Below are 14439 nucleotides of genomic sequence, written 5' to 3' on the forward strand. Positions count from 1 at the left end.
TTCAATCTAAACTCTTGGAATGAATGCACGCAAACAACAAACAAGATTCCTGCTATCTTAGTACCTTTGAGGGAATGAAACCAAACTACGTAAACTAATCCCACCTCCTCACTCAAAAGACAGGATGTCCAAACCCATTCCCTTGGGTAATCCTATCCTAATGCAGATCTTTTAAGAAAAGATTTAGAGAAAAGGAAGTTAAATCAAATCAAATTTAAAAAGACAGAAAAACTAATATGTGTCTCTCCATTATACTCCACTTGTATACTACATTCCCTTCCTCATCCTGCATCTGTTGTCTTCATTTAGACGGAAATATTCTGGGTATCCATTATTCCACTGTTACAGGACATCCAGCAACACAGGACTCTATTCTCATCTGTCCCTATATGCTGCTTCAATAAACATGACAAATGTAACAATTTTCTCCTTCTTTCACTGCAAATCCTCCCCTGCACTCACCAAGCATATTTTTCCAACAAGAAAAATATAACCATTTCTGGTTTAAGTAGAAATATAAATAAATGTCTTTGTAAATATTCATAGGGTACTGGAAAATCCAGCTGATTCTTCTGAATCAAATTTGACTCAGAAGTAGTATCTAACACCTAACAGACATGTACCTCAATATCATATTGATTGCTGCATAATCCAAATTACACGTTTTTTCAACTTAAATCATCTTAAAATATTTATTGAAAGATTAGTGCATCATCAACACCTTGGATGAGACAGGTGTCCCAGCTGCAGAGATATGTGAAAAGGCACAGATGAGTATAAATAAGACTAAAGGTTAATCAATAAACTGAACAGCACCACTATGCAAAGCTTCTCCTGCCAGAACCTGGATTAAACAGCACTGCTCCCCAAACCATAAGTTTCTTACGCCGTTTTGCTTGGCAACAGACACACATTATTTAGTTTATTAACATGAAAAAAATTTTCAAATATTTGTAATTAGTATAAAGTCAGCAGCAAGCGTTGCCGCTCACTGAACTTTCCGTAATCTCATACTGCTCCCTTCCACTAAACCTCTTTCCATAGTCTCAAATTAAGCAGACTAGCTGTAAAACAGCAGGGTGTCAAATTATAGCACACTTTATTTTCAGAGGTCTCCACACTTAGCGGCTGACTTCCTGTCAGGAAGAGTTCCATTTCAGTGCAGAGCCCCATCAGCAGGGAGCTCACAGAATTAAGTGCCAGTTGATACTACTTTGTTTTGCATTTACCACCCATGAGAATATTGTTCAAAGATCTAGTTATAAAGTCAGCATGTTATCATCCTTCTGACTAGACTGCCAAGCCACAGGGTGTGCTCTCACTGCACAAAACTCACCTTAAATGGTAGTGTTTTTTTAAGTCCTAGGGTGCTGGTGAAGCAACAGCATGCCTTTTTTCTTCAGAAAAGTCTTGCTTCTGCAGCTAAATTATGTTCCCTTAGTTTTTGAACATCTGCAGCAGTGGACATTCACGGAAATGAAGCTGTCCTGTTCCCCTATCACATCCCCAAGATTCCCATTTAGATTAGACAATCCACTCTCCTTCCTGAACATAAAAATGTATATATTAATCACAGACATTCTCAGCAACACAGTTCTAATTTCACACCAACACCATGCCCTGGATTCCTGACCAAATTCAAGTAATTTTCACTTTGTAAGAGATTTTTTTCTTAATAAGAGCCTATAATATCTGAAAAGCTTATAGAACAACCACTGAAGATTGTACTTAAAAAGACGACAATCAGGGAGGAAAAATCCTTATTTCCACCTGCCACGTCCCCCCCTCCCCCCCCCCCAATCTTTACTGTAGGCAACAATTATGTTTTAGTAAGGTGACCTTAGGAAAGTTCATCTCTCTCCACTCCAGTGTGGCAAACTATTTCTAAGAACGATTTTGTGTTTAACCCTACCTTTTATGCATTCCTCTAATCAAAGTCTGCAAGTCATGTTGACTTCTCCAAGCGTACTGTCCCAAGAAACCATGCTTCACATCAGTCCACACCAAAATAGGGCTGTACTACCCCTACCTACTTGCACCTCTCTACACACCTTCTTAGTCTAATATATAGTACCCATCCCAACTTCTTTACATATAAATGTGGTTTTTCATTTTTATTCAAAACCACTAAGCTCCATTACTCCAGGAAACAGCTGTGTAGTATAAACAAGAAAACACTGGCTCTTCTACACTATTTTTCTCTGTTTGCAGCTGCAGCTGATACACCCTGCTTTTGCTGAATGCTTCAAAATATAGCAGCTGCAAATTGCAGGGGGCATTTTCCAGTGGGTCAAAAGTAGGCCTAGAAAAAACAAGTTTTAGTCAGGAAGCCATTTCTATTACTTTGGCGATTATTTGTATCTAATATGCAGAAACATCAACCCCATTTAATAAAAGTATAACATATCACATATTCTTCTGTTTTTCTCATATTAAATGTAACACATCATAGTGTTTGCTCATCTTAAAATCCCACATCATACATTTCATCTCCAAACTGGAGAGTGAGCAAACCTTTAAAATATCCTCCTAGACTAAGAATTCTGGAAAGACACAAGGAGATAAAGCCAAAGTACTAGCTCACACATTTTAACTACTGCAACCACTACCTGTCAAGATATAACTTTAAACTGCTTATTGCATCATTAAGTCAAGAAAAGGTCACTTCTTGTGTGACCCAATTCCAATCTATTTACACACTGAAGGCAAAAGCAAATTTTAAGTTATAAACTTCTTTGATTCCTACTACTAAGCAAACTGTAAATATACACCCACTTCATTGACTCACACAAGAAACAATATTCTATCAGAATTTATTTTTTATAAATTTAGCTAGTGATGGACACAGATGTTTTAAACTCCCTATGTCTAGGCCATACTAATAGTAAACATAGCACATTATTCCTGAAGCCAAAAACTACATCTAAGAGAAAAGACAGAGTTCAAACATATCTTAAGAGTAGCAAACTATACCAGGGTCTGAGAAGTGTGAACCTTAATGATTATTATGAAGAATAACAGGTGTTTGAAAGAAACTCCTATTTTAACACGCTAGAGTGCTCTCCAAGCAATTCAACAGGTTAAATATTGCAAACAATTATAGATAATTAAACTTTCAGACAATTCAGAAAGCAATAGGATATCAAAGTAGGAGTGAAGTTCCAACAGACGAATTTTATGTTATCCTGGAGTTTCACACAGAATATATTACAATAATCTAGTTCTGGAGAGACAAAATCTACATACTGCTGAAGTCAAAGGAAAAAAATATATACACGCAGCTAACTTAAGAAATAATTTCAGCATATTCCAGTTCAAAGGAAAGGTTTTCCCAGCTGTTTCCATTTATTTCAATCGTCAGAATTGCACTTCAGACAGTTATCTACCAAACTGATCTCCAGTTTCAAACACTTAGAATGTATAACATAGTTCAATGAAGCAAGCAGCAAAATATCTGCAGCACAAGTAACACATTTGTAATTAGCTCAACTACTTTGCTCAGTGACATATACCAAGCATGAAAGTTGTCAACATACGTTTTCAGCACCCAAAGTGAGATCCTCAGAAATGGAGGAGAAACTCCCGCTCAGGAAGGAAAGAACCTACACTATGTGTAAAAAACCCCAGATATATCAAGCGTAATGGAGAATCCAAGTGATCTAGACAACAGATTTGATATTTTAACCTTCTGTTTTGGTACAAGGAAACTTGCTGACAAGATAGTATCTAAAATCCAAGTACCAAAGGACTGCGTTTAAGCAGACTGGATTCCACAGCCCTCCCACATCTTCCAGGCCTGTCATTCAATTTGTCTAGAGTTAATTCTACTGACCACTAGCCAAAAGAGCTCACTGTGTTGATATCAAGTACCTCACAATGTAGGAGAATGCAGAAGCCCTAAACTTAACCCCCAAGACCTTACAGAAAAGAACTGATGTCTTCATATAGCACAATCAAAGAAGGAAACTACAATTGAGGACAACACAGATGAATCACAATGTTGCTTTTACAGATTGAGAGTGCTTAATTTCTTTCAAAATTGGTCTCCTCCACATGCCTGGTAAACGCCCTTAAGCTTCTGGACTACAAGCTACTTTGGAAGGATACGTGGAAATTTATCCTGTGACATATTGTTCTATTTAGTAATAAATAATAACTATTACCTGAAACATTAATTGAAACTTAAATTTCTTCTGTCCCGGGAGACCACTTTGATAGCATGGCCCCTGGCTACTGTGGGATCTACCTTCCCTTCTCACTAGCTTTGACCACAGTTTCAATCCTGCAAAATTAAGTAATCATAGATCACAGAATCACAGAATGGTAGGGGTTGGAAGGGACCTCTGTGGATCATCTAGTCCAACCCTCCTGCCGAAGCAGGGTCACCTACAGCAGGCTGCACAGGACCTTGTCCAGGTGGGTCTTGAATATCTCCAGAGAAGGAGACTCCACAACCTCCCTGGGCAGCCTGTTCCAGTGCTCCATCACCCTCAGAGGGAAGAAGTTCTTCCTCATGTTCAGACGGAACTTCCTGTGCCTCAGTTTGTGCCCATTGCCCCTTGTCCTGTCACTGGGCACCACTGAAAAGAGCTTGGCCCCATCCTCCTGACACCCACCCTTCAGATATTTATAAGCATTTATTAGGTCCCCTCGCAGCCTTCTCTTCTTCAGGCTGAACAAGCCCAGCTCCCTCAGCCTCTCCTCGTAGGGGAGATGTTCCAGTCCCCTCACCATCCTTGTAGCCCTCTGCTGGACTCTCTCCAGTAGCTCCTCATCTTTCTTGAAGTGGGGAGCCCAGAAGTGGACAGAGTACTCCAGATGGGGCCTCACCAGGGCAGTGTAGAGGGGAAGGAGAAACTCCCTCGTCCTGCTGGCCACACTCTTCTTGATGCACCCCAGGATCCCATTGGCCTTCTTGGCAGCCAGGGCAGTAGATGAAACTATATATTGCAGGGGGAAAAGAACAACTTTTTGAAGAGGAAATAGTTTACAAAGTAGAATGGCTTCACTGAATATACTGAAGTAGCACTGTACGTAAAGCTCAACAGACATTTCCCAACTACTTTCCATCCAAAAGAATATTAGAGAAGAATAGGGTAAGAATCTTCCATTTTGTATACCAGTTACAAGGTCCATCCGACATTTGTTACAAAATTGCACTAGGAATGTTCCTACTACTGCCTGCACAACAGTTAATAACACGCTTGGCAATCCCATGTTTTCAAATGTGAAGATTTACACAGTTTTATTAAAATGCCTAGCTCCACTTGGTATATGAAGCAGACCTGAGGCAGCTTCAGAATCTAAACAGTCCGTAGCAGAGTAAGATGATCTCTAACACTCTCACCTCCTCTCACAGTCACCTCACCTCTACAAAAACTTAGGCTGGCAGACATTCTCCCAATCTTCAAATTCTTCAAAAGAACACAAGTGGGGGGGGGGGGGGGGGGGGGAAAAAGACACTACGAAGTCTCCAGGACATCTGCAGGTGAAGTATTTTTCTGTGCATCTCAACACAGTGCCTTCATACTACACTAAAAACACTGAGTACTTCGTAACATTGAAAAGGAAGTTAGCAATAGAAGGCAAATACCGATGGGCATGATTCATGCAACATCGTCCTCTGAACTTAAACTTTGGGAAGCTCTTACTTCTATTTTTATTAAGATCTAAATCATTTTCATGCCTAAAAAAGTTACATTTCTAACCATTTTATCACAAAAGCAATCTATTCCTGAACCCTTTTTTTTTTTTTTTTTTACTCAAATGCAGCTATACTCATCTTTGGTAAACACAAAGATCCTATTGGCAGAAGTTCACACTGTATAAAAGCTTCCAACTCCTGGCATCTTGTAAATTGCTTTTAAAAGGAAATTACACCATGCGTTAAAATTGATAGGAAGCCATTTGACAGCTTACAAAATCCCTACAAAATCTACCCTCTGTACCAAAACATTTACATTTTATCAATCATGGATCTGAAGGATTCTTAGATCCTTTTTAAATTTAATTCCAGCTGTTAGAATGCAACATGACTGGATGGAAAAATACTATCTTGATTAAAATGTCATCATCTAACACTTGGGGCACATAAAAAGTATTCAAACAGTGTTTATTGTCTTCATATCTAAACCAGGATACTGTTACAAGTTTTGGTGCTTCTGTTCAGTTCAGCTGCCATAGTATCATAGTGACATAGTTCTCTAGATAGCCTATATTCACTTCAATTAAAACATCATAGTGATCAGTATAGTTATCCATCACATCAAATTGCACTTTAAAGCAAATTAGAAAGCAGTGCAGATCACAGAGCATCAGTATAATGCGTTCTCTTTGCAAGTAACAAACACTGAAAATCAGCCATCAACTAAAATCCCCTAGTAATTCAAAGGCTTACCACATTTTAGAATATACTGCAGAAATCCATTCCTGAGGTAATGAATTTGGATCATTGCTACAAAGGTTTTTTTCTGAGCACAGGACACCTAGAAAAGCCTGAAGATCCTATTGCACCTTATAAGAATTTAAGTACTGGAGTGGAGGAGGGGTATATGTGTGCAAAAATATCTGCTGAAAACTCACAATCTTAAGTACCATCCTATTGCTCTTCCCAGGGGAAATGCGCTATCATATTGTTTCTACGGGTGCATGACTGCATGGCATATGTTGATATTGTTTAAATAAGATTCCTTAAGAGAAGAGAGTAAGAATCATAGAATGGTAAGGGTTGGAAGGGACCTTAAAGATCACCTGGTTTCAACTCCCCTGCCATGAGCAGGGACATCTTCCACTGCAGGGACCAGGTTGCTCAGAGCTCCATCCAACCTGGCCTTTAACACTTCCAAGGAGGGCGCAGCCACAACTTCTCTGGGCAACCTGTTCCAGTGTTTCACCACCCTCATGGTGAAGAATTTCTTCCTTATATCTAATCTAAATCTGCCCTCTTTTAGTTTACAGCCATTCCCCCTTGTCCTATCACTACAGACCCCTGTAAAAAAGCCCCTCTCCATCCTTCCTGTAGGCCCCCTTCAGGTACTGGAAGGCTGCTATAAGGTCACCCCAGAGCCTTCTCTTCTCCAGGCTGAACAGTCCCAACTCTCTCAGCCTGTCCTCATAGGAGAGGTGCTCCAGCCCACTGATCATCTTCGTGGCCCTCCTCTGGACCTGCTCCAACACATCCCTGTCCTTCCTGTGTTGGGGCCCCCAGAGCTGGGCACAGGACTGCAGGTGGGGTCTCACGAGAGCAGAGTAAAGGGGCAGAATCCCCTCCCTCGACCTGCTGGCCACATTTCTCTTGATGCAGCCCAGGATACAGTTGGCTTTCTGGGCTGCAAGCGCACATTGCCGGCTCATGTTGAGCTTCTCATCCACCAGTAACCCCAAGTCCTTCTCCTCAGGGCTGCTCTCAATCCACTTTCCACCCAGCCTGTACCTGTGCTTAGGATTGCATATTCACTTTTATTAGCAAAGTGATTTAGTAGCACATGAAAGAAAGATCACACTAAAGAAAAACCTTTTGCAAACATTTCACCATTTAACTAGTTTGTCATTGGTCATTGGTTTGGTGAATTGAGCCAGACAAGAAAAAAGAGCTGAAGACCTATAAGTTTGCCTACACAGGCAGTAAGACCAACTTTCACAGTGTAGTTTTTCCTGCTTTAATACCACTAATCAGTCTCTGACATATTTTTAAGGTGCTCATGCACTGCCTTGGATCATGCTTTTCTCTCCAAAAAAATAACTCCAAAAAGTTATCAGCATAGCACATGACATAGCCAACCATAATCATATTTCATTGGGCCATATGAGTACATGCTATCACTGCACACAAAAAAAATCTGGAGTATCAGAGTTAATGCTTTCGTCTTCCATATAAAACCAATAGCTACAGCTATGTAGTTATACTGCAATATATCATATTAATATTTCTAGAAGATAAAATATATACAGATTCAATGTATTAAAATACTGGTCTTCATTTTATACATGCCATCAGCTACCAAGAATGTGCCCTTGATCCCTTTAAAACAACAGTGGGCAGAGGAAGGAGGAACCAAGAAGCTTTTATGCCTTGAACCAGCAAGCAGGGTGCATGTGAGGGTAGTGGCGGTGGAGGGGTCATAAAAGTTGTTGCAGTATTCATTAATTTTTAATTCCAAACTTAAAAAGCTTGCATGGCATTCCACCAATTTTAGAAAATTACACAAGAGCTGAACAGCATTTGAGTCAGTCAGTGTAAGTTTATTTTATGGTCTAGAAAATTTAGATTCAGTAGAAAAAAGCTCTTAAGTCAAAGATGGAGCAGACAAGAACCATCTAATTAGTTCTTTTACACATGTTCCACTGCCAGTTCAGTTGATTTACTACAGAAAGAAGCATTTTTCAAGTGCTGCAAATTCTGTAAATTCAAAGGCACTGAGGAAAATTCTGGAACCTATTTCACCTATTTTTGTACCTTTTCAGCTTGGAGCTACAATAATAGGACAAATGCTTCATGTATGTGAGCAACAGATAAATGTTCTTAATACTTTCATGAAAGAGTAGGGAAGATCACAGTTTTTCCTTTAGTCATGTATTTCAAGAAAACATCTGACAAATGAAAGGAATCACACTAGCATATTTGCTTTACGGATAAACATGCACTTAACTCATACATGCCCCTTTGTGTTTTAGCCATCAAATGAGTTCAGATGAATATGCGTTATTCAAGGGTGAGATCACATTTTCCCCATGCAGAAGCCTTGTCTCACAATAGCATATGAGCACCTTAAACATCCTGACGTCACTCATTTAAAAGGGATAATAGACACAGGACTTCGCTCTTTTGGCTGGTTTAATTACCCCAAAAGGATGCCAGGCCAGACTACATGGTGCTTCTAGGTTCACTGTACTGCATGCGTTTCTGATAAATGGGAAAAGAATAGATGACCTGGCAGAAGGCTCAGACAATAACATGTGATTTACAGGACATGAATACAGCTACTACAAGATTTATCTGACAGCCCTCTCCGATAGTGGACTGTTGAGTATCCGATGGAATGATTTCTAGTCTGGAAAGTCTGCTACTGAGTAGCCATACACATTATTTATTTATTAGATGTTTTGGGCTGAAACCGTTTTTAAATGATGCACTTCACAATGCTCAGCCATAAATTTAGTTTTAAACCCTGGAAGGGAGGTAGTGTTATTGGAATGTGTGTCAGACTGAATTAGGACGAGCAACACAATGCTTTTATAGAGTGGCCTTGAATGCAACGTCGATTCTTTCAAAAATGATATTAATGTCAAATAAGCAGGAACACTTTGCAGTAATATTAAATGAAGGTTTTCTTTATGTTTTGATAGATTTATATAAATGTAAGTGTATACACAGAGACACATCTCCAAATGTAGTGTGTCTATCAAAACACACGTGTGTTTGTCTTAGAAAAAGCCTTTTGTCTGTATCTCAAACCACCTGTTTCTCTTTTTGCCTTGTGTTAAATATAAAACAATATATCAACATATAAACACAAAACTAAAACACAAAAGCAATCATCTTTTTCCATATGGCTAAATAAATAAACTTTAAGCAAGAGACAAAATTAACCAGGTGTCACAAATAGTTTCACAGAATAGTATCTTCTGAAATTTTTTTTAAATCACTTCACCTGGGAAAGAGCTTTATTTTCACAATTTTATGAAAAAAATTACTTGTGAGATATTATTATTCCATTTTGCAGTTCTGAGAAAGAAAAAACATCTTCAGACACAAATTTAAATAAACATCAGAAAAAAATTCAGATGTTTCAGAAAGATAATCCAAGTGCCTACATCACATAATGTTTAAAACAAATTTTCAGAAAGAGGTTAGCATAAAAAACACTAAAGATATTAATCATAGCAATCTTTCAATTTCATAAAATGATGTCTGACAAATTTGTGAAGTTTTAAATCAAATTTGCAGATACTTACATTGTAAATATACCACATTATTTATGTGATTAAAAACTAGTTTCTGACCTGATCTATTGATCTTTGGCACTTCATCCTCTCCATCTCCTCTCAAAAATTAATTAAAATTTTAGCAAAAGGGTATCACTTCACTTCCTACCCTATCTTGGGGGGAAAAAAAAAAAAAAAAAGAAAGAATTAAAAAAAAAAAAAAAAAAAAATCAATCAAGCTCAACCTCATCTCCTCCCAGTATTGTAAAGTGTTGGCTTGAAATTCAATTTCATATCTCTCAAGCTTTCATGTAGCAAAAGACAGTTCACTTCTTAACAAAATAAATCACTTCTGTGATTGCCATGCTGACCTCTTTGAATTAGGAAAATTCAAAGTGAAAAATGTAATTATCACTCCAGAACAATCTGTATACATCTGGAGCTAATTTTAGATTCATTTCTCACGTCATTTTTCATATTCTGCCAAAAACTATAGCAGCTATGTAACTTTCAAAAGACTTTGAGGTCTTTGTGATGTTATTGGTTTGTTCCTACTATTTCACAAAGAACAACCTCAGTCTCTGCAACTACCAGTGCTAAGCAATCACAATATCCTCACTTTGATTAGATTAGCATTAAGTGGCATTGTGACACATATGACAAATAGATGCATTAGAGCACGTCATTTATTCCTTATCATTTCCACTTCCCAAAATCAAATATGTGACATACAGTACAGAGCACAACATGATTTTAGAAAAGATTAGATTACCCCACCAAAAAGGTAGGAAATGTCAACCACTAATTACTGATACAAGCAGCAAGGATACTGAAAACTAATTTTTAAAATGGTAATACCAAGTTGTCAGGCACGTATTTAATACGCAGATTAGTTTTACTATAACACATTAACAAGTGAACAGTAAAACTCATATATGGATTTCTTGGTAGCCAGGATTCTAAATTAAATCAGCAGCAAATTTGTATTCTAGAATAAATCATGAACAATGTCCACTCCGAGTATTGCCATATGTAAAATAACCTTCACTAAATTCCAAATGTCTCATAAGGAATATTAAATTCCTTTCAGGGCAAAAATATATTATATTTCCTGACGAAGATGGAAAACTAGATGAGCAAAGTTCTAGATACATTCATTAATAATAAGCTCACTAGAAAACATAACTACTCTTCACTAGTTCATTATAAAATCCATAAGGTGTAATCTCCAGAAGTAATTGTTCTTCTTGCACTTAATTGACAATGCAGACTATCGATTTTTCACACCTTCTATGATTCTTTCATTTATATTCATGAAATGTCTATCAGCACACTCTAAATAAATTTGGCAATATAGGCACTAAAATGAGCAAATCGATGTGAAGAAACATTAATTTTGCATTATCCTTATTCGTCAGGCAAGCAAACTATAAGGGCTGTACATGAAGGTCAAAGGTTTTGAAATGGGTCAGAACCCTTGACCTCCAGACCAATACCATTCCCACTAAAAAAGGCTATTTTAAAGTTTTAAGTAGGGGAATTTTCTACCAAAAAGGTATCATTTTTAAGGCAACAAAGGAAACACTCAATAAAAACAGTCTTCTGTTTATTTATAGAATAGAAATCAAGAAACCCAAAACAAAGATCCAATTAATATAGCATATATACAATTTTAAGATAGTTCCTTAGGTGTTGACTCTTTTCTAACTACTGGAATGGGCAATTCTCAGGTTCTTAAATATCTAAAATCACTTTGCCTTAGGAATGTAGAATGCCCCAAACTGCTGACAACCAGGGTTGCTTTCTATAATTTTTCTCAATTCTTAGTACTTGTCAAATCAATTAAGAATGACAGCATTTCAAAAGTATTTATTACTCATTTCATAACCTCTACACAAAAGGAAAAATTCCATTCACCCCAGAGGATTCAGCATGCCAAGATGCAGAAATCAATCTGTTTCTATAACCTTAATATTTTATTTAGCCTATTTTATCTTACAAAAATGACAGCAGAGAATTACTTGGGCACACCACCATCAAGGTTATGTAAATGCTAAACAGCAAGGTAACATAAACCCCTTAGTATCTTCTCTCTCCAACTAAACAGACAGAATTATGATGATTTTTTTTTCTCGAAAGGCCTTGCGCATAATGTTTTTACACATAACCTTGAAGTCAAATGTAAAGTAAAATTTTAACTGTAATTTCCATTGTGCTCAAAGAAAGCTCACTTAAACCTCACCTGAGAGCAAAGAAGCATCACCAGCTCCACAACTGAACTGCTAGATTTCATGCAGACAAGACCTACAAAAGGAAAAACGTTATACATATAAATGCACGCCTATATGGCACCTGCTGCTAACACAAACTATTCTGAAGTGCAATAGATTAGAAGCATTCTGAAAATCAAAAGAAAGCTGAAATTCTCATATCACTTCCAGTTCAATTTTGTACTTTCATCAGCACAAAAGTATGTATGTGAGTGACATCATAAATTCCATGTCTTGCATCTAACAATGCAGCTAATAGTAATACATTACCTCCATTATTCACAGTTTCATAAATGTTTGCCTGTCAAAATCATCAGAAGTGTGCTTAACATGTTGTATTAATCCACTGTATCTACATTTTGCTGTTTCTTGAAGGATTGGGTCATTATATATGCAGAGAAGGGAAGTGGCTTTATGACCTTTGCTTTCTCCATTGCGCATTCTCCTTTCAGCCCCCAGCTATCAATCAAGTTTCCATTTTGTTTCATGGCAGCAGACATCCCAAACACTCTTATTAGTACCTTGACCCTTAACCCCACACTAAACCTTACCAGAAGTGCAAGCAGTAACCTATTATATATTCTCAATTGTTTATAAACTAATTTGACTACTATTATTACTTGCCTTTTGGTTTGGCTTTATCTACAACCGGGTTTTATGCCCAAAAATCGGTTTCATGTGTTTATTTTTGTCTAGACAGTTCATACACTTGCAATAATTTTCCTGTTTTTTTTTGGTCATCAAATCTATGAAATACTCATCTCTCTGTGTACATAATCTATATTACAGTCAAAATACTTTGAAACCAGATTATCTTCAGACAAGAAAAAAATGTAACTAAATAGGACATTTACTTCCCTTACAAAGTAAAGCTTTGAGAAAAATCTCCTTCCTGTTATTAAACGAATGAAGTAAATTTGTTCAAAAGGCAGCTTCCATTAAAACATTTATCAGCTAAAGCAATGCCCACAGGTATAATCAAAAGTAGAATGCCACCTTTTTCAGCCTTACAGAAGACGGTTCATACACGTCTTCCTACTCCAGAAGCAGGCAAGCTAAATTGCTAAACTAACTAATTTCAGTCAAGTTTAATGAAGTCTCAATTTTGATAATAGCAGGTAAAACACTCATCAGTGTTTGATACTCTAATTGTATTCCTGACAATGTTAACCGTATTCAGCACTACACACAGAATGTCTGTCCTAATCCATGAAATAACTGGTTTCAAAAAACATTTTTAAAAAAGAACTTTAATTCCCTAGGAAGCAACTAGACCTGTTAGGGCAAATACAGCTCACGTGCAAGCAATCAGCTCAGGTTAAGCAACCATGAGCTTCTAAGATGGGAGTGATTCATTGCTGGAAGCTGCAACAAGCTCAGGCCCTAATTCAATTCACCACTTTAACTGGACAAAACCTGCAATTTTTGCTCATACACAAGCTTCCAGGGACAGTTCCCTGGAAGAGTTGGAAAACCATGGAAGGGACAACAGCAGTTGGTCCCACATAATGAGATATAGGAAACTGTGAGATGAGATGGAAGCAAAGAGGTAGCAGAGATGGCAAAGATGAGGAGGCAATGACCTCGGAGCACTAAAGACAGAAGGAACAGGAGGTAGTGAAATCCAGTGGACAGCACTGTGTGGGGAAGGCAGGAAGAAAGCTTCTAAGGCAGAGCCACCAAAAAAAAAAAAAAAAAAGAAATTATGAGTCTCCAAGTAAAACAAAGCACACATGAAAAACCTTTTTTTAAATGGAAACTTACTTGTACCTTCTATCAGCAACTCCTGCCCATGGCTGCCCAAAAGAGTCCGAGAAAGAAAGGGAGCAAAATCCACAAAAATCTCTCTCAGAAGTGGGGCAGCTTTTTCCAAAGCATGTTCAAGCCTGTCTGTAATACTAGTAGAGAGATACACGTGATTAACAAGAAAAGAAGAAAGTTGCTGAAATTTTGTAGAAAGGAGTACAGTTTTTGGCAATGTTTAAGCAATATACATGTATTGGAAAGAATCAGTAATCCCACACTCATGTTTTCCCAAACCTCAGTTAGGTATTGAACATCAGCAAAACTGCTTTGGCAGGAGGGTTGGACTAGATGACCCACAGAGGTCCCTTCCAACCCCTACTATTCTGTGATATTCTGTGATATTCTGTGATTCTTAAGTGATGTGGAATCAGAATATCAATTGTAATATCAAAAATGTGAGCCACAGCACAGCTGTTCAGATGTTCAAGCTAAGAAGTTA

At 37.7% G+C, this 14439-nt stretch overlaps 1 protein-coding gene across 5 annotated transcripts in view; it reads right to left on the bottom strand.

Moving 5' to 3' along the window:
- Window positions 1–14439, bottom strand: part of LRBA (LPS responsive beige-like anchor protein) — a 423407-nt gene that overhangs the window by 287536 nt on the left and 121432 nt on the right. For 4 of the 5 annotated variants that reach the window (XM_075421117.1, XM_075421115.1, XM_075421114.1 and 1 more), the window contains 2 exons: window positions 13959–14092; window positions 12167–12228 (listed from right to left, as the gene is read on the bottom strand). In XM_075421117.1, the coding sequence (XP_075277232.1) occupies window positions 12167–12228; window positions 13959–14092 (196 nt within the window). The remainder of the gene's footprint in view (window positions 1–12166; window positions 12229–13958; window positions 14093–14439) is intronic. The other variant, XM_075421113.1, reaches the window with a different exon arrangement.

This window comes from Opisthocomus hoazin, chromosome 5 (genome assembly GCF_030867145.1).
Source record: "Opisthocomus hoazin isolate bOpiHoa1 chromosome 5, bOpiHoa1.hap1, whole genome shotgun sequence".
NCBI lineage: Eukaryota > Metazoa > Chordata > Aves > Opisthocomiformes > Opisthocomidae > Opisthocomus > Opisthocomus hoazin.